We start from the raw sequence: 19,023 nt of genomic DNA, 5'->3' as shown, positions 1-19,023 counted from the left end.
GATGCGGAACCGAGCAATCAGGAGGCTGTGAGGCTTTTGGTTTGAGCAGCAAGGTATCTGAAATGGACAAAAGGACAATAACAGAATTGGAATTTTGTTTGGTCATATTAATTCTGAGATGCCTGGACCATGAACGTGGGGACGAGCTTCTAGGGCAAAGTTGCATGCCCTAAAGTAAGCGAAAGGAACATTAGCAGGGGTGCAGGAACGCGATGCCAAGAAGTGGGGAGTCCAGAGCTAAGAAACGGAGAAATCGCCATTGAGGTTGGCGACCAATCAGAACAGGGCTCTTAACGGTTTTGTTGTTGTTGCTTGCTCTCCTTTGCTATTTATTTATTTATTTATTTATGGTACAGGGTCTCACCTCATCATGTAGCCCTGGCTGTCCTGGAACTTGCTAGCTAGAATAGGATAGGCTGTCCTCAAACTCACAGAGATCTGCCTACCTCTGCCTTGTGAGTGCTGGGATTAAATGTGCACATCCCTACACTTAGTCTACCTTTGTGTAGACTTTAAGAGATTTTTTTTTACTTTTAGGTGTATGGGTGATCTGCCTGCATGTGTGTGTATGTGCCTGTATGTGCAGTATGTATGTCTGGACCGTGATCAAACCTGGTAGCAAGTGGAAGCCAGAAGAGGATGTGGGCTCCTGTGAAACCGGAGCTATAGAGTTGTGAGCCTCCATATGGGTGCTGGGAATGGAACCCAAGTACTCGAAGAGAATTCAGTGCTCCAGACTACTGAGCTGTCTCTCCATCACCTACTCTGGGCTGTTTGAGAGAAGGACTCACCGGCTAGCTCACTGACTACCCTTCTACCTCCGTCCTGAGTACACGGTAGCATTGCGCCTGCACCCTTCCCTGACGTGTACACACATCATACACAGAAGCACACAATAATAAGTACACTTTTAAAAAGAAAACTAGGAAACCAACAATGGCGATTCATGCCTTTAATTCCAGCTCTGGGGAGGCAGAGGCAGGAGGATCTCTGAGTTTAAGGCCAGCTGGTCTAATTAGCAAGCTCCAGGACGGCCAGAACGGCATAGATAGACCTGGTTTCAATAAACAGACAAAAAAGATGAAACAAAGTTAAATATGAATATGTAGATATTGAGATTTTGAGTGAAAGCTAGTATCAGAAGTTAGGAAAAGTGGCTCAGCCGTCAATGTTTTCTGAGTGTATACAAAGCCCTAAGTTTTATCCCAGGAACCCAAATGATGGAAGGAGAGAACAAGCTCCCCACAAGCTGTCCTCCAGGCTCCACATTCACACTGTGGCATGCAACTGGGCTACCAGGACATAAATAAACATTTAAAATTACTTTCAGGGCTGGAGAGATGACTCAGTGGCTAAGAGCACTGTCTGCGCTTCCAGAGGACCTTGGTTCAATTCCCAGCACCCACAAGGCAAAAAACAACTATCTGGAACTCCTGTTCCTGGGGATCCCATACCCTCACTCAGATGCGTGCCTCCAAAACATCAGCGTACATAAAATAAAAATAAATAAATCATTTAAAAAATAAGTTGTCCAGCCGTGGAATGACCACTCTTTTCCTGGATACATTTTCTCACAGTGACAGGGCTTTAGGGTGTTCTCAACCCCCAGACTCCTGTGGGATTTCCTGCAGAAATTCTAATTTTAAGATCTTGTTTTTCTATATTTTAGGGTTCCTTTCCATGGTTACATCTGCCAGGATTGGTTTGTACATGGTGTAGGGCCTTACTTTGCTTCAGCCTGCCCTTTAACTCTTGGGTTCAAGGTTTCTACCTGTTTCATCTTCTCAAGTAGCTACCATCATTGATTTCCTAATCAGGGACCTCAGCTTGAGATTTGACCACAGGCCCAGCCAACTTGGGAGTTAAGCAGAGCTGTCTATGTTGGCTCAGCTCTTAGTGGGAGACTCAGGACAAGGAAGCTCACATCAGAGAGAGGAAGGGCTGGGGTGCTGGTAGGGATGGTCAGCCTTAAGTTAACTGCATTTATTTTTGTCCTTCAGTGACTATATTTCAGGTTATGTCTTCAGTTGTTGACATATGTCAATGTATACCCCCTGCCACCACTAAGCTAATGCTTTCCTGACTTAAAAATTAAAAATATATAATTTTGTAATACTTACAACTTTTTAGTTTGCTCTGAAACACAAACATTAACTTCATGAAAGGTGGTGATTCACGTCTTAAAAATTAAAATCATCAAATGAGTAGTCTCCCTTACTAGGCTACCCTAGGGCCAGAAGCTCTGGTTTTGATCTTAGGATATGTCAGGATTGTTAGGGAAACCTACATTTAATTCCTTTAAAAGTAATTATTTCATGCAGTAGATGTCAGAGGAGAAAGAGGAACACACCAGGTATTGTTAAAGTTCAATTATTTGCAGCCAGCTGTGGCAGTGCCTACCTGTAATGCCCACACTTAGGAGGTAGAGGCAAGAGGACAGAGAGTTCAAGGCTTGCCTACTCTATATATTGAGTTGGAGGTCACCCTGAGGTACACACAAGCCCCTGCCTCAGCGTGTTGAGGGGGAAGAAGGTGTCAAGAAGGAAAAGAGAAGACCATTGCCGGAAGCGTCTCCTTGAGAGCTGAAAGAATGGATGCCAACGCCCAAAAGGAAGAAAGTGTTTTTGTAGGAGGAGAGCTACTTCCTCCCGTGAGAGAAGATGAAGATGAAGAAGAAGAAGAGAAAGGATTGGTAAGTTGGCAATGTGGTGGTAAGGTGACCTCTTAGTTTGCTTTCTATTGCTGAAATCAAAACCATGAGTAAAAGCAATTTGGGGAGGAAGGGGTTTATTTTATCTTTCAGTCCAACGTGAAGGGAAGTTAGGGCAGGGACTCAAGGCAGGAACCTGGAGGTGGGAACTATAGTAGACTAGAAAGGAATATAGCTTCTGGAATGTTCTTCCTGGCTTGCCCTGTTTGTCTTCTTACTAGTCTCAGTAGTACCTGCTCAGGGATAGGTTGCCCACAGCTGCCTGGCCCTTTGCATATCAATCATCAATCAAGAACGTGCCCACAGGCTTGCCTGCAGGCCAATCTAATAGATTTGAAGTTCCCTCTTTCTAGATGATCTTGGCTGAGTCTTAAAAAAAGAAAAGAAAAAAAAAGAAAGAATGAATGAAAATCTAACCAGGCCAGGTGATAAGGAACTTCTCTTTTGCTTCTGTCTTCTCGATGAAAAATGATCCAAGACCATAAAATGAAGGTGAATGAAAAGGCAGAGTGGAGGTTTTAGGAGTAGATAGGATGCGACTGTCACTTTACTTTCCCGTGTTTTTGCCAATATGAAGCATCAATGACGGATAGCAAGAAACCTTAAATGGACTATTCATTTTCAGTTTCCCCGATCTGTTGTTTCCATGTTGCTATTGAATACTACAATGGGCCACAGCTTCTGTGGTTGCTGTTAGAGTGTGTGTGTGTGTGTGTTTTGTGTGTGTGTAAGCTTGCTTTCTCATGTGTGCACAGAGGTCAGGAAACCACTTGTAGGGCTTGGTTCTCACAGCATGTGTCTTATGGATCGAATTTACATGGTTAGTGCCTAATACCTGCTGTGTCATCTTTCTTGTAGGTCTCTGTAGCGCAGGGTTTCCTGAATATTTTCCATTTGTTTTTAAAGTTGATTGAGCCCAGTGAATTGGAAATCCACAGACACAGGAGGCTAACTACATTGTAATATAAATTGAATTAAACGTCGCTAAAGTTATTTAACCTTTTTTATTGTGGTTGTTAGAAGATTAACCTACATATATTTGCATAACATTTCTAGTATCTGTGTAACACTTCTAGAATCTAGCACAGAACCCTGCTCTATTTTATTGTATTGAATAACCTATACAAAGACAATAAATTGGTAAAGAGATACTGTCTCAGGCTTCCATTAGGAAAATGGTAACAGTTTTATCCTAGAACTGGGAAGGTTTGAGTCTAGTGAAGTCACCAGAAACAATGGGTTACCTTAGATAAGCCACAGTCATCTTCTGGGAGTAATTTTGTCCCTCAGGTATTTGATATCTGAGGCCTGCGTGTTTATAACTATTCTAGGAAAGTACGGTGTAATGGAACTTGTCTTCTGTTTGGTGCTAGAGGGAGGGAGAAAAGGAAGGGAGGCAGGAGTCAGAGAGTCAGCCCGGAACGCTCAGCTAGGGACCGGAGACGCGGGCTTCTCCAGACGACGTCACTAGGACGCGACGGCTACACTTCCAGAAGCAGCGGCACACGCGGTCCCACGGTGAAGTCGAGTTCCGGGACAATAGGACACACCATTCTTGAGTCCCGGGCGGCTTGGGTCTCAGCATCCCTGACCCAGGTTTAGCACCACAGGGCACAAGGGCCTGAGCCGTAAGAGCCCCAGCAGGAACCTCTATGAGCCGAACATCAGCGCGGCTGCGCGAAGCACGTGCTAATCCTTGCCGGAGTCCCGGCGATTGGCTGTGACGTAACTTCCGGCGTGAGCGGCGAAAGCCGGGAGGGCGAGCGAGAGAGCTAGCAGGCAGCAGGCGGCAGGCGGGCGGGTGGCCGGCCGGCACGGAGGGAGGGAACGAGCAAGCGGTGAGCAAGCCAGCGAGGGCAGCCGGGTCCCGAGGGCAGTGGAGATTCCTCAGGCCCCTCCGGCGCCCTCCCCGGAGTCCACAGCGCCTCCAGCACTCAGCGGAGCGGACACGGCCCTGCCCGGCCATGGCCTCGTTGCTGAAGGTGGATCAGGAAGTGAAGCTCAAGGTAGCGGCACAGCTCCGGGCCTCCTCATCCCTCCCTTGGAACCCCCCAGCAGTCGGACTTGCTCCCTACTCCCCATGGCGTCTTTGTCTCCCTGGGGACACCAGCTCTGAGCTTCCGCTCGGCTCAACCCAGCCCCCCACGCCTGGAGACGGCATTGGAGAAGACGATGTAGGGTGGCTTTCTGCCCTGCTTCTGGTGATGGAGCGCACCAGGTTCTCCTCCGCGGACACGTGTTAAACTCAGTACTTTAGTCTAGTGACAGGTGGAAGTCCCCCGACCCAGCTACGTCCCCGCCCCCGGACGCTGTCCCTGACCCTGCCTTTGGAGGCTAGCCTGCTGCGCGCGACAGGCCAGGTCTGGGTGGGAGTTGGCACGTTTGTGAGCTCACGCCTTTCAGTCTGGCCATTGTCTGCTTATCAAATTCAGAGGATTTCAGACTACCGGAGGGAGGGAGGGAGGGAGGGCGGGAGGACGGGGAGGAAGGTGGAAGGGGAGAAAAGCCTCCAGCCCCGACAGACTCTCCTGAGATGGAGAGATGGATCCTCAAAAAAATAAAGTATTTGCAGTCTGGTGGGCTCTCACCTTCTCATTATAATTTCAAGGTGAGGGAGAGACAGTTGGATTTGGGGTTCCCCATCTTACCCTTGTGTCACCTGGCATTGAATTACTCTCTGTTGATTTTAGGTTGATTCTTTCAGGGAGCGGATCACAAGTGAGGTGAGTGTTTGCACGGGAGAAAAGAGGTGTTAGTTCCCAGCTGGGGGTTTCCCAACAAGAGCTATCCATAGGGAGTGATGAGCCCACGTTTATTAATTCGGATGTTTTTTCTCTTGTCTAGGCAGAAGACTTGGTGGCAAATTTTTTCCCAAAGAAGTTACTAGAACTTGATAGTTTTTTGAAGGTGAGAAGTTACTGAAACCATCTCTTTGGTTCCTGTCTTTGAGACAAATGGGGCAGACTGTGTGTTGGTTCTGTTCTCTTGTTTATTATGAGGCTCTCGTTTTGTTTCTTTTGCAAGAAATTCTTCACTCACTCACTCACTCTCTGTCTCTGTCTCTCTCTCTCTCTTTTTTAACTTACACTAATACTGTTTTGGGGTGAATGTCTCTCTTTCAGGAACCAATCCTAAATATCCATGACCTAACTCAGATCCACTCAGACATGAATCTCCCAGTCCCTGACCCCATTCTCCTCACCAATAGCCACGATGGACTGGATGGTGTGAGTGTCTTGCATTTATGTTTGTGTTTCTAGTATTTTATTTCATGGTAAGCCTCGGGATGTGCAGAGGACGTGGGCTTTGCTTCTGGGATCTGGGGTTCTGTTTTAGGTGGTTAAGGTGACTCCAGAATACTACGTTTTGGACGTTTAGTTTCATTTTTAGCAAGGTGAGTATTTTAGTGCTGCTCCCAGTGTTAGCCTGAGATTTTAGTTCTAAACTAGGATTTTGTTTTTTTCCCCATGCCCCTGAATAAGACTTTTCTGTTCAGTGTGTTGTGTCTTATGGTGGGAAGAGAAGCTCTTCTTGCCGCATAGCTGCAGTCCCTGTCTTTGCTGTCTCTTTAGCACCTGGTTAGCTTGGAACTCCCTATGTAGATTAGACTAGGTCAGCCTCAAACTCACCGAGATCTTCCTGCCTCTGCTGTCTGAGTGCCAGGTTGAAGTGTGTACACCACCATGCCAGCTAATACCTATTCTGTATTAGTTCCATGTCTACATTGCGATGTAACAGCAGTGATACAATAATTTTGTCTAGATTCCTGTGATTTTTTTTTAATTACTAGCTTTCAGAACTGTCTTAATTATAACTAATTAAGCTGGGTGTGATGGCTTAGCACTCAACTTGTCTGAGGAAGGAGAGTTGTGAGTTCAAGACAAGTCTGGGATACATAGTGAATTGAGGGCTTGTTGGGACACATACTAGGATCCTTTCTCTAACACAAAGCAAAAATAAATCAGCAGTTAAGGGAGGAACCATCTTAATTGCTTATATCCTTAACTCCCAATATTACTTCTAGCATATAGAAGGTACTGTTCTGAATTTGTTGATTGAATATTGCTTTATTTTAGAACCAGCAAATTTGTGTATACTCCCCTTATTTTCTACCTGCCTAGACTGCTCTCTTCTTATTTTTTTTTAAAGCTGTATTATATGTACAGCGATCCATCTGCATGAATGCCTGCAGACCAGAAGAGGGTATCAGGTTTCTTTACAGATGGTTGTGAGCCACCATATGGTTGCTGAGAATTGAACTCGGGACCTCTTGAAGAGTAGCCAGTGTTCTTAACCTCTGAGCCATCTCTCCAGCCTCTTCTTCCTCTTTTTTAAAAATAGAATTTTTCCTGCTCCTTGACTGCTTCAAAAACAAACACTGCTTATTTAGCGTGTGGGTAGGGATCATACTGACTCTTTTTCCTTCTGCTATGTTGATCCTAGAGATCAAAGTGAGGTTTTCAAACTTGGCAGTATGTGTCCCTACCTGCGGACGTGCTCCACTGACCCCTTTGATACTTTGTAAATTTTATTTGTGTTCTATTTGTTGAAAATTTGGCCTTCCCAGATAGAGTATGTTTTGTTGTTGTTGTTGTTTTTATGGCAAGAGCCTCTTTTAAAAGCTTTATAGATATTGGTGCAGAAATTAATAAGATAACCTATAGGGGCCAGGAATGGATTAAACTTGTATAGTATCTTGTAATGGGCATTTGGTGCTGAATGAAAGTTAATTCCTGCTTCTTTATACCCTTAGCCCACTTACAAGAAGCGCAGGTTGGATGAATGTGAAGAGGCCTTCCAAGGTAAGAGCTGGCCCCTAATCTAGGCTGACTAGCAGTCCTGAGAAGTAGCATGGTTCTGGTTTTCACCAGCTCGAAAAGTGAGAATCCACACTTAGTATCTTCCTACAGTGGTCATTGCTTCGTCTCCTAGTACACCAGGAGGGTCTGACTTCGTGCAGAAGCCACACCTCACACTTGTACAGAAGTCCATGTTCCGTGTCATTTTCCCTCTGGAGTGGTAGTGGTAGTAAGGGACAGTGGAATCATTTAGCTTGCGAAAGATAAAAGGCAAAGGTCACTCCATCTTCTAGGTCTAGGAAAGAGGAAAAGATGGAGGGTGCTTTCGCTTTTCTACTCCCCTGAACATGTGACTTTGTTGTGTCTTCCAGGAACCAAGGTGTTTGTGATGCCCAACGGGATGTTGAAAAGCAACCAGCAGCTGGTGGACATTATTGAGAAAGTAAAACCTGAGATTCGGCTGCTGATCGAGAAATGTAACACGGTGAGGCACGGGCTAGTGACCTATGACTGGACCCAAATATCTCCACTTGACCTATGGAATGGTGGGTGGGGTTGGCAGGTTAAGTCTCTTGATTACTTTGTTTCTGACATCTGTCCTCAGCAACAAGCATCGTGTACTTCATGGCTTTAGTAAAAAAGACCAAGGTCCTATGAGCATTTTGTCTTCTCACACTCTAGGTCAAAATGTGGGTACAGCTCTTGATTCCCAGAATAGAAGATGGAAACAACTTCGGGGTGTCTATTCAGGTAATGTATCCCCTGCCTTGTCTCTCTGGTGCTGCTGTAGGGTGATGTGGAGGTAACTTGACTCACATGTAATTCCCCACAGGAGGAAACAGTTGCAGAACTAAGAACTGTCGAGAGTGAAGCTGCATCTTATCTGGACCAGATTTCTAGGTAGGGCTGCTTGGGCTGTACCTAGGAGCTGAACTGTTGAAGTGGGAGACATGTTCTGTGTCCCCTTCAGTTGCCTCTCTTTTTTCCTCCTTCCAGATACTATATTACAAGAGCCAAATTGGTTTCTAAAATAGCTAAATATCCCCATGTGGTAAGTAGGGGTTTTGGGGTCTGAGGTAGGGGTGGCAGGATAGGTAGGATACTAGGAATGAGCTGTCTCTGGGCATTTGGGCCTTGGAAGACTAGCTTTCCCTCCTTCCCATGCAGGAGGACTATCGCCGCACTGTCACAGAGATTGATGAGAAAGAATACATCAGCCTCCGTCTCATCATTTCAGAACTAAGGAATCAATATGTGAGTAAAGTCAGTCCCTGCCCATAACTGTCCTGGCTTTGCTTATTTCTCTGATAATTTCTGGAGAACTGAATGGCCAGGATGGTATCTGCCTATAATCCCAACTGCTCAGGAGACTAAGCAGGAGGCCGGCTAGGGTACATGAATAACTGTTCATCAGCCGGGTATGGAGAACATGAACTCGCTGAGGACATCTAGTTGGCTGTTTCTGTTCTATCTAGGTGGAGGTGTTATACAGCATGGGTCTTGGAATCAGAAAGATAGCTTTGTAGCCCAGGCTGGCCTGAAGCTCACTGTGTTGGTATCAGGACTCACTGATTCTGTCTCCCAAACGCTGTGTTAAAAGATGTGTGCCACCATAACCAACCAGTTTTTTTTTTAATTATTATTATCATCTCTGTGTCAGTATGTGCATGTGTGAGAGTGCTGGTAGCTGGGATTACTAGAAGATTCTAGGTGTCAGATTCCCTTGAATTGGAGTTAGTGGCAGTTGTGAGTTGCCTGACATGGGTGCTAGGTACTTAGTTCCGGTCCTCTGCAAGAGCTGTGCCTGCTCCTGGCTGCTGAGCCATCTCTGCAGCCCAGAAAGTATGTTCTTGATCATGTTCAAGCTCAGACTTGGGAGTTAAGATTACCGACTACAAAAATGGATTTTAGCAGTAAATGAGGCTGCACATTAAAGAACTTTTTTTTAAAAGATTTATTATGTATACAGTGTTCTGCCTGCAGATCTCATTACAGATGGTTGTGAGCCACCATGTGGTTGCTGGGAGTTGAACTCAGGACCTCTGGAAGAGCAGTCAGTGCTCTTAACCTCTGAGCCATCTCTCCAGCCCTAAAGGACTTCTTATACATGTTAGTGTGGTAAATACTGGTAGCCTGCTCAAGGAACGAATATAGGGGGTAGTGTTCCCCTTTCACTGAGTCAAGTGATAGAATTACGGTAAGACAAGTTATTGCTTGATGAGGTAGAGGTTGAAGAAATGAATGATTCCCTGACCTTTCCTTTCCCAGGTCACTCTACATGACATGATCCTGAAGAATATTGAGAAAATCAAACGGCCCCGGAGCAGCAATGCAGAGACACTATACTGAGGCCAGGGCCAGGGCCAGGGGACTCTGTGAGTCTGGCTCAAGACCGACATTGCCTTGGTTTGTTACATGACTATCGTGATGGGGAAACTGGCTGGAAATAGTAACCACACCTCTCTGTTTTTAGTTAGAGTCTAATGAAACTCTCATCTAGTTCTGTGATGTGTTTACCTCTTTTTTCAGGCCTCAGGAACTCTTCTATCTCCTTCCCCAAACCCCACACCCAGCCTGTCCTAATTTCTGGAGAACTCCAGGTTTGCGCGAGATATTCGCACAAGAATAATTGTGGGGTTTTTGTTTTTTCTTTCCTTCCCTTCCTCCTCCCCTTGTTTTTAAGTTTTGTGTTAAAAGCTGGAGGAACTGTAGGGGAAGTGTTAGGTGTTTTTTAGGAACTGGGGGAGTGGAGGTGGAAGGGACATCTTCCTGTCACAAGGCCAGTGTCTTTTGCTTCTGTGGGACTTTGGGTCCACCCTACTGCAACTGCCCTGGCGATGCCCTGGGGCTCTCCACCTGTGTCTACCCCTCCTTGAACCTGACCATGACGAGGGATACCTTAGTCCTTCAGCTGCATCCCTAGAGCTCCTTTGGATGCTTTTATAACTGGGGTTTTCACAGATACTGTGTACACTTGTACACACACATAGGGACATGTATACATGCTTCCTGTTCCATTATAGAACGTAGCCTTCCTTCCTGCACCACTACCCCCTCAGTCTCTGTCACACACGTAACACCTCAGCAGGTGACAGTTGTCTTAGTCATCCACCCAGGCAAGTCCCAGGCCCACCCTCTCTTCTGATAATGTAGCCATTGGTGCCCAGGGTAAGTTGAAGGAGAACTGAGAGCCGAGGAGCAGAGGGCTCATGAAGGCCTTTCCTCTGTGACTCAGGTTCTTTGGTGTTATGCAAAAGCTGGCCCCTCTGGCCCTCACTTGCCGTTCTCCCAGGCCAGCTTGTGCATTGGATAGGGTATGGGCAGCTATGAGGTCCAGAGGCTGCTACTCCTCGCTGTGCTTTCCCTTTGGGAAATATTTCTCATATTTATAGTATTGTGCTTCCAGGGAAAGCAGTAATTCATGTGTATATGTATCTGCACATACACACGTGCCCGTGTGTGTGTGTGTGTGTGTGTGTGTATAAATATGCTGCGAAGGTCAAACCCATAGAAGAGTTGCCTCTTTCGAATCTTCCAGAGATCTCATTCGTTATAGCTTTTGTGTTAACCCCATTGGCCCCCAGCTTTTTAAGTGAGAGTTGGTATCTGCAGTTAACCTGCTAGTGACTCTCAGTGTCTATTTGGCTTTTACTCCTCTCTGTCTTCCAACTCCCAATCATATTCCACCTGGGATGCATCATTTCACTCCCAGTATTCTATAGAAAAGGAGTCAGAATGCTCTCTTCCCATTAATAGTGCTCAGTAACAAACCAATTGCATTTCAGTTGGGCAGTACTCCTACCCACCCCTCAGATCCCTTCCAGCTAAACCCCCTCCCACCATGTGTTTCTCAGCTTCCCTTTTTGTTTGACTGTTCCACTGCCCCTCCTCACCCTACCAACCTTGGATTGTAATGTAAAATTCTTTTACCATGTCAAGAAATTATTAAAAATACAGGTACTTTGACCTCTTTCTAAAGCTGCAGACCCTTGTGCCATACTCTGGTGACTGAGGGACATAGTGGTCATGTGTGAGCATTCAGACACCCACCTTCACCGATGCCCTGGCCAACCTGCTGTGTGTACACTTGCTGTTGAACTCTTATCATGGTGGCAGGAGTGAAGAAGCTTCTATGCTGGGCATTGGTGGCGCACGCCTTTAATCCCAGCACTACGGAGGCAGAGGCAAGTGGACCTCTGTGGACCTCCAGGACAGGCTCCAAAACTACAGAGAAACCCTGTCTCGAAAAACCAAGAAGAAAAAAGAGTGAAGCTTTTGACCAGAGGGGGAGGTGGTTCCTGCTTTGTTTTGAAGATAAATTATGTGAAAGCCTTTCCAGGAATTTAAACTGCCTCTCTATCCATCCTCCAGATCCTATTCCTTCCCCGATGATACCCATAGCTACCAGCAGAGGTTGCTGTGGTTCTGTGTGGGAACAGCCTCTCAGCCACGCCCTATCCAGCCTGCCTTTTCTGTCATAATAACTTTCTATATAATACTTGAACTTCTTTGAGGGGACCCCTGGAGTTGGTTTAAATGACTCAAAGGGTTTGCAGGAGGCTCATGTCCCTCAGAAGTAAAATGCCCTCCCCTTTTCCAATAAGACAACTTTGTAGAGGTTTAAGGTCCCCAGCAAGGAAGGGACATCTATCTGTTCTGTCCCAGAGTTTAGTGTCACTAGCTAACAAGTAGCTTCTGCCTGCCTTGTGGGATTATTAAGCACTTGTGTGTATGATTGCAATTTTTTTTTAAATTTTATTTTTGGTTGTGTCTGTGTGACAGTCCTAGCGGTCCTGGAACTCAAGGACAGGCTGACCTCAAACTCAACAGACATCCACCTTCCTCTGCTTGCTGAGTGCTGGGGTTAAAGGTGTGTGCTACCATGCCTAGCAGCTGTATTTTTTTTTTAAATCTCTCTTTTGTTTGTTTTTTTGTTTTTGTTTTTTGAGACAGGATTTCTCTGTAGCTTTGGAACCTGTCCTGGAACTAGCTCTTGTAGACCAGGCTGGCCTCGAACTCACAGAGATCCACCTGCCTCTGCCTCCCAAGTGCCGGGATTAAAGGTGTGCGCCACCACCGCCCAATTTATGTCATTTTTTAAGGCAGGTTGTCACTGAGGTTGACCAGTAACTCACTATGTAGTTCACCTGTCATTGAACTCCTAACAGTGTGTTAGGAGTGTCCTGAGTGTTGAGATTGTGACATCAGTGACCCTGTCCCACTGTCCATTTATAGTAAGAAACTCCAGGGTGAGTAGCTTTAAGGCCACCACAGCTTGGATGGGTGTATTGTACCAGTATGAACAGAAAGCCCAGAACCTCAACCAGTATTTTCTCACTGACTGGATAGAATAAGGCCCCAAGACTCCCAATTCAGGCACTGCATTAGGTCCCAGGTAGAGCTAAGAACTTACTGCTGAGCTGGGCAGTGGATCCAGGAACTGTTGCTTGGGGCATGATTCTGGGAATGGTGTTTTATTAGTTCTTGTGTGTGACACAGGGGAAGGATTATGCATCAAAATTGCCTTCTCAGGACTGTTTAAGATTACAAGGTAGTTGCATATCATTATCCCAATGCCTTCTCATCTGTTCTAATGATGGAAGGTCTTAGTTAGAGACTATTAGCAGTTGGAGTTTAGGGAAGGAACATTTTGTCCAAACCACAGGGCAGAAAATTGGAACAGAATTAACATAAAACAAGATCAGGAATTTCCTGTCCAGCCCACGGGGTGGAGTTTGGTCCATTCCTGTCTCGTACTGAATATAAGTCCTGCCGTAATGTCAGAAGCAGAAAAGAGCTGCTGTTGGAGTGGTTGCATCTCAGCATCAACCATGACTCTCAAGGTGCTGCTGGTGTGTCTGGTGCTCGCTCTCTTTACTGTCTTTGCTCTGACCTATGTCTTGCTGACCAGGCAAGGCAGTTCCAGCCAGTCTCCTCGATGCCCCTCCATTCCTCTCAGAATTCATCCCTGGATGCACCATGGCCAGAGTCAGCTGTTTGCAGACCTGAGCCCCGAGGAGCTAACAGCTGTGATGAGCTTTCTGACCAAGCACCTGGGGCCAGGGCTGGTGGACGCTGCCCAGGCTCGGCCCTCAGACAACTGCGTCTTCTCGGTGGAGCTGCAGCTGCCTGCCAAGGCTGCAGCCCTGGCCCACCTGGACAGAGGGGGCCCGCCACCTGCCCGAGAGGCGCTGGCCATCATCTTCTTTGGTGCACAACCCCAGCCCAATGTGACTGAGCTGGTGGTGGGGCCCCTGCCTCGCCCGTCCTACATGCGGGATGTGACTGTGGAGCGTCATGGTGGGCCTGTGCCCTATTACCAGCGCCCCAAGCTGAAAGTGGAGTTCATTCAGATTTGGAGGTATTTGAAAGAAGTGGAACTCCCAAAGGCACCCACCTTTCTGGCTTCTGTCTTGAACTACAATGGCTCTACCTTGGCACCTCTGCATTCTTCTGCTAGTGGCTTCCAATCAGGGGACCGGACTACCTGGATAGCCCTCTACCATAACATCTCAGGTCTCGGAATATTTCTTCACCCTGTGGGGTTGGAGCTACTGCTGGACCACAGAGCCCTGGACTCTGCCCACTGGGTGGTCCAGCAGGTCTTCTACCTTGGGCACTACTATGCAGACTTGGCCCAGTTGGAATGGGAATTTAAGGCTGGCCGCCTAGAAGTGGTTCGTGTTCCTCTACCCACACCAAATGGGGCTTCCTCCCTGAGGTCTCGAGTTACTCCAGACCCCCCACTTTCCCCTCTTCAGTTCTCACCCCAGAGTCCCCAGTACAATGTGCAGGGAAACTTAGTGGTATCCCCCCTCTGGATGTTTACATTTGGTCATGGTGTGTTCACTGGCTTAAGACTTTTTGATGTTCGGTTTAAGGGTGAGCGTGTGGCTTATGAAATCAGTGTCCAGGAGTGCCTGACTGTTTACGGTGCTGATTCCCCCAAAACAATGATGCTCCGTTATTTGGACAGCAGCTACGGGCTTGGCCAAAACAGTCGAGCCTTGGTTCGGGGGGTGGACTGCCCTTACCAGGCCACAATGATGGACATCCACATATTAGTAGGCACAGGGGCAGTCCGGCTGCTCTCAGGGGCTGTGTGTATATTTGAGGAGGCCCAAGGATTTCCCCTTCGAAGGCACCACAACTACGTAGGGGGTCATTTCTATGGTGGTTTGGCCAGCTCAGGCCTTGTGATCAGGTCGGTGTCATCAGTGGGCAACTATGATTACATTTGGGACTTTATACTGTACCCAAATGGAGCGCTTGAAGGGCGTGTCCATGCCACAGGCTATATCAACACAGCCTTCCTGAATGGAGGGGCTGAGAGCCTCCTCTTCGGGAACCGCGTGGGAGAGCGAGTGCTGGGAGCAGTGCACACACACGCTTTCCACTTCAAGCTGGACCTGGACGTGGCAGGTGAGTTCTGGGGCTAAGGCTTGAGGGTAGGGAGTAGCGCACAGGGCTGGAAGCTTCCAGACCCAGCTGCATCTGAAAGGTGGTGAGGTCGGTCTAGCCTCCGGTGGAGGAGGATTGTTTGAGTGCCACTGCAGTCACCTGGGCATCTGGCCAAGGATGAAAGGGTTCTTCTGCCCAGCTCCCACCTTCTGGTCCCTTTCCCCAGATCTGCAATTGTGAAACTAATTTAAATGTAATGGCTGCGCCCGGCTTCCTTAACCAGAGGGAGCCTCTGGGCCAGTGGATTGACCCAGTGAGAATTGGATGGGACTAGAGCCAGCACTTGGCCTTTTGAGCTCAGGGTGGGTGACTGGGACAAGGACCTGAGCAGAGGTAACCAAAAGTCTGGTTGAAGAGTCTGCAGTAGGGCTAGGGATGCTGTGGTCTGTACATGGGGAAGGAAGGTGTCAGGGTTGGGGGTAGCCCTGCGGTTAGTGCCACTTAACAGTGTGGGAAGGCCACCCTCTCCTGTCGTCACTATTAACAGTCCTCTGTTGTGGCAAGCCTGGGATAGGCTGGCTGCCAGTCTGGCGCTTGCTGCTCCTGGCAGACTCTGGAGGAGAGAAACTCATCAAAGCACAGACATGGATCCAGAAAGAAGTCAACTCCACCAAGACCTTCATTTTACACGTGGGGAAACTAAGGAAGGCAGGGGAGATGGAACAGGAAGGAAGTGGCTGCCCAAGTGTAATGTCTGACAAAGCTTATATCTTGTGAAACATTCTCAAGTGTGAGGCCCTGGCATGTGTACCTTGCACACTGTGCTTGCGTTTGTGGTTTTTTGGTGGGAGGTGGTGGTGGTAGGGGGTAGGAGAAGCAAGACTAACATGATGGCCATAGATTATAATCTGACATACAATCTGACAATTGGAAAAAAAACTCAACTTCTTTGGGCATTAAAGAGCCTGCTACCAGTTACTAGGCTTCTAGTGTGTGCATCATGGTCACATTTAAGGGAACCAAATGTCCTGAGCCTCGAGGAAAAAGTGATAAAGTGCTATGTTGGATGATGCAGGATTTGGTGTATGCAGTAGGAACGAAGAAGCTATAAAGCTCACTTTCAAAAGACTGGCAGTAGTGTCCCCTGTGTTAAGAGTGGAGTCCTGGAGCTGGGAGGATTTACAGGATCTGTGAGAGAGGACTGGGTTTTCCGTGTCACTTCAAGTCTCTTTCATAGTCACAGGAATTTTTCAATCAGCGTATGTGTTTTTCCATGTTGAGCATAGCCATAAAACAGTATTGTGTTTGCCATCGAGATTCAGAAGGTGAGAGTCAGAAGCAAACTGTTGTAGGGTCTACCTGGTAGGCCCATACTAATAGAGCCTTCTGTGTTGTGGCTGCCCTAAGAGTCTCCAGCCATATGTGACTGCCACGTGGTTTAAGACTGGGTCTCGCTATTTAGTAGACTGACTTTGGACATTCCCTCCCTCCCTCCCTCACTCCCTCTCTCCCTCCCTTCCTTTCCTTTTTCTCTCTTTCATTTCTGAGACAGGGTCACACTGTGTAACCCTGATTATATTGGAACTCTATGTAGATCAGTCCAGCTTTGACTTAGCAGCCGTCTCCTGCCTCTGCCTCCCAGGTCCTGGATTGTAGGTATGTGTCACCCTGCTTAGCGATGCTGAGCAGCTAGTGTGACTGAAGACTGGATTTTTAGTATATGTAGCCACATGTGACCAACGATTATCCGATTGAAATGGTGGGTTAGCACTTGCCCAAGCTTATGACTCCAAGCATAGCACTCTCTGATGCCTGTGGTCAGGCTAGTAATATAGGCATCAACAGGAGACCAAGGATTCTGTTTGAGCAACCTCACCTCAGTGTAGAATTGTCCCTGTCCTCATCCTGACAGGCTTGAAAAACTGGGTGGTAGCTGAAGATTCAGTGTTTGAGCCTGTAGCAGCCCCCTGGAACCCAGAGCATCAGCTACAGCGCCTACAGCTGACCAGGCAGGTCCTGAGCACGGAGGACCAGGCTGCATTTTCCCTGGGGAGCTCCCTTCCTCGATACCTTTACCTGGCTACCAACCAGACCAATGCCTGGGGCCACCAGCGTGGGTACCGAATCCAGATCCACAGCCCTCGTGGTATCCATGTACCTTTGGAGAGTGACATTGAAAGGGCTCTCAGCTGGGGAAGGTGAGGAGGGCCCTGGGAATGGGTGTGAGGGAAGGACTTGTCCCCCAGCCGTACCCTGGACCTGCCTTCAGATCCAAGTAGATATGGGATGGGAAATGGTCTCAGCATCCGATCCAACGGACTCGTAAGCCTGTAAAGCTCTGATTTTTCCAACATCACCTGCATACAATTCCTGGTCAGATACCAGCTTGTGGTGACCCAGAGGAAGGAGGAGGAGTACCAAAGCAGCAGCATCTATTACCAGAATGACCTGCGGACCCCGACCATGGCCTTTGCTGACTTCATAAACAATGAGACCCTCTTAGGAGAGGTTGGTGGCTTCAGAGGTAGAGGAGAAGGCCTTCGCTTTTCCTGGCATCTTGGCTGTCCAGCCTCCACCTAGTACAGGTCATCCCTACTAGGGGGTAATTAGTCACCACACTGGGACCCCACCCACCTCCTTACACAGGTCATGAAGCGTTCTGTGTAGGAATATGATTGGCAGAGGCAGAAGGCAGGCTGAGGCTGGAGGCTGGGAAACTGTAGCTAGGAGGACATTCTCTGCCTCCAAAGGCCTCTCGCTTTTCCTTCTTGCAGGATCTGGTGGCTTGGGTGACAGCCAGTTTCCTGCACATCCCCCATGCTGAGGACATCCCCAACACAGTGACTGTGGGGAACCGTGTGGGCTTCTTTCTCCGACCCTACAACTTCTTCGATGAGGATCCCTCTATCTTTTCCCCTGGCAACATCTACTTTGAGAGGGATGAGGATGCGGGGCTCTGCAGTGTCAACCCTGTGGCCTGCACCCCACAACTGGCAGCCTGTGTCCCCAACTTGCCCTCCTTTTCCTATGAAGGCTTATAGGCCCGAGGATGTGGTAAGACCCCAGGGGGCCAGGGGGTGAGATGTATGCACCTCTGTTCTATCTCCTGTGTTTTTATCACCTGCCCCCCCCCCCCCCATCTCCACCCTCTGTTCCTTAGAAAACAGCCTCTTGCCACACTAAATCCCTGGGCTGCTGCTTCTGGGTTGATTCTTGCCTCCTGCCTGTGTTTTGTTTTGTTTTGTTGTTTTTTTCTATTTGAGACAGGGTCTTTCTATGTAGCCCCGGCTGTCCTGGAACTTGCCATGTAGACCAGGCTGACTTCAGCTTGCAGAGATCTGTCTGCCTCTGCCTCTGGACTGCTGGGATTAAAGACATGCACCACTACTCTTGGCTTCTGCTAGTTGTTTAAATGATAATTTATTTTAAAGTGTTTTTGGAATACTCAAACAAAACACCACAAATCCTACCATTTCAAAACTCGCTGGGGTTCACATTGCACCAGACCTTATCTTATATGTGTGTATCTAAAAGGAATGGTTGTGTGTAACTGATAATAAAATGGTTTGCAAAACTTTTACTTGAGTTTACTCTTTGGCTTTTTAAAGCATGTAGAGTTCCCAGGAGAATATTAAGAACTTTAGCCAAGGACGTTTAGCAACAGAAAGATACACAGGAAGGGAGGTTAGACCTGGCCAAGGAATGTTGCTTGGGAAAGAGGCTGGAGGTGGGGGGTTTCCTTGGCAAAGGATCCTTCCCAGTGATCAAAGGAAGCCTCTGGCCCTCAAAAGGTGGGAACTGGGGAAGAACTTGGTCCGGGGGGCACAGGGCTATGGGGCAGACACCGCTCCTTTCTGGTAGTGGGTTCCCATGCACAGACTGGGTTTCTCCCCCTTCTCTCAACCCAAACCCTGACCCAGAGAGCACATTCTGATGGGGAAGCCGGAGGACAAAGCCATGTAAGGTCTGTGAATATCACTGCAGCCAGCTCAGAGCCGCCTCCAACTCCAGCCTCCCTGCTCCCCGCCCTCAGCAAAAGCATCAGAATGCGAAGGAGCTCTGTTAGCATCTGGAGTCAGCCGAGAGGAGTCCCGTCTGATAGAAAGCTGGCCG

The 19,023-nt window shown here is 47.8% G+C and overlaps 2 protein-coding genes across 3 annotated transcripts; both read left to right on the top strand.

The window, feature by feature from the left end:
* Positions 1–4,449: 4,449 nt before the first annotated feature.
* On the top strand, positions 4,450–11,493 carry Psme3 (proteasome activator subunit 3). Of its 2 annotated transcripts, none has more exons than XM_087909958.1 (11): positions 4,450–4,716; positions 5,401–5,433; positions 5,555–5,617; positions 5,833–5,937; positions 7,464–7,512; positions 7,881–7,993; positions 8,191–8,259; positions 8,342–8,409; positions 8,506–8,560; positions 8,677–8,763; positions 9,778–11,493. In XM_087909958.1, exons 1-11 carry the CDS (start codon positions 4,675–4,677, stop codon positions 9,856–9,858), a joined length of 765 nt encoding a protein of 254 aa, XP_087766084.1. In that variant the 5' UTR covers positions 4,450–4,674; the 3' UTR covers positions 9,859–11,493. The 2 variants fall into 2 exon arrangements, with proteins under 2 accessions (XP_087766084.1, XP_087766083.1); XM_087909957.1 differs by lacking the exon at positions 4,450–4,716 and adding an exon at positions 5,229–5,318.
* A 145-nt stretch (positions 11,494–11,638) lies between these two features.
* Positions 11,639–18,490, top strand: Aoc2 (amine oxidase copper containing 2). Its single transcript, XM_048445719.3, has 4 exons — positions 11,639–14,931; positions 16,823–17,108; positions 17,289–17,418; positions 17,685–18,490. Exons 1-4 carry the CDS (start codon positions 13,287–13,289, stop codon positions 17,949–17,951), a joined length of 2,328 nt encoding a protein of 775 aa, XP_048301676.3. The 5' UTR covers positions 11,639–13,286; the 3' UTR covers positions 17,952–18,490.
* The last annotated feature ends 533 nt before the right edge of the window (positions 18,491–19,023 follow it).

The sequence above is a fragment of the Myodes glareolus genome, chromosome 9, assembly GCF_982192425.1.
Source record: "Myodes glareolus chromosome 9, mMyoGla1.1, whole genome shotgun sequence".
Lineage (NCBI taxonomy): Eukaryota > Metazoa > Chordata > Mammalia > Rodentia > Cricetidae > Myodes > Myodes glareolus.
The sequence above is the reverse complement of the archived record's forward strand: the minus strand, read 5'-3'. Positions and strand labels throughout refer to the sequence as shown.

Bases quoted from the DNA above. Each gene is read 5' to 3' on its own strand.
- Psme3 (XM_087909957.1), top strand. From the start codon at position 5,244: ATGGAGAGATGGATCCTCAAAAAAATAAAGTATTTGCAGTCTGGTGGG. The intron at 5,434-5,554 runs GTGAGTGTTTGC...TCTCTTGTCTAG, and splicing joins GGGAGCGGATCACAAGTGAG to GCAGAAGACTTGGTGGCAAA. The intron at 8,410-8,505 runs GTAGGGCTGCTT...TCCTCCTTCCAG, and splicing joins TATCTGGACCAGATTTCTAG to ATACTATATTACAAGAGCCA.
- Aoc2 (XM_048445719.3), top strand. From the start codon at position 13,287: ATGTCAGAAGCAGAAAAGAGCTGCTGTTGGAGTGGTTGCATCTCAGCA. The intron at 14,932-16,822 runs GTGAGTTCTGGG...TCATCCTGACAG, and splicing joins GCTGGACCTGGACGTGGCAG to GCTTGAAAAACTGGGTGGTA. The intron at 17,419-17,684 runs GTTGGTGGCTTC...TCCTTCTTGCAG, and splicing joins ATGAGACCCTCTTAGGAGAG to GATCTGGTGGCTTGGGTGAC.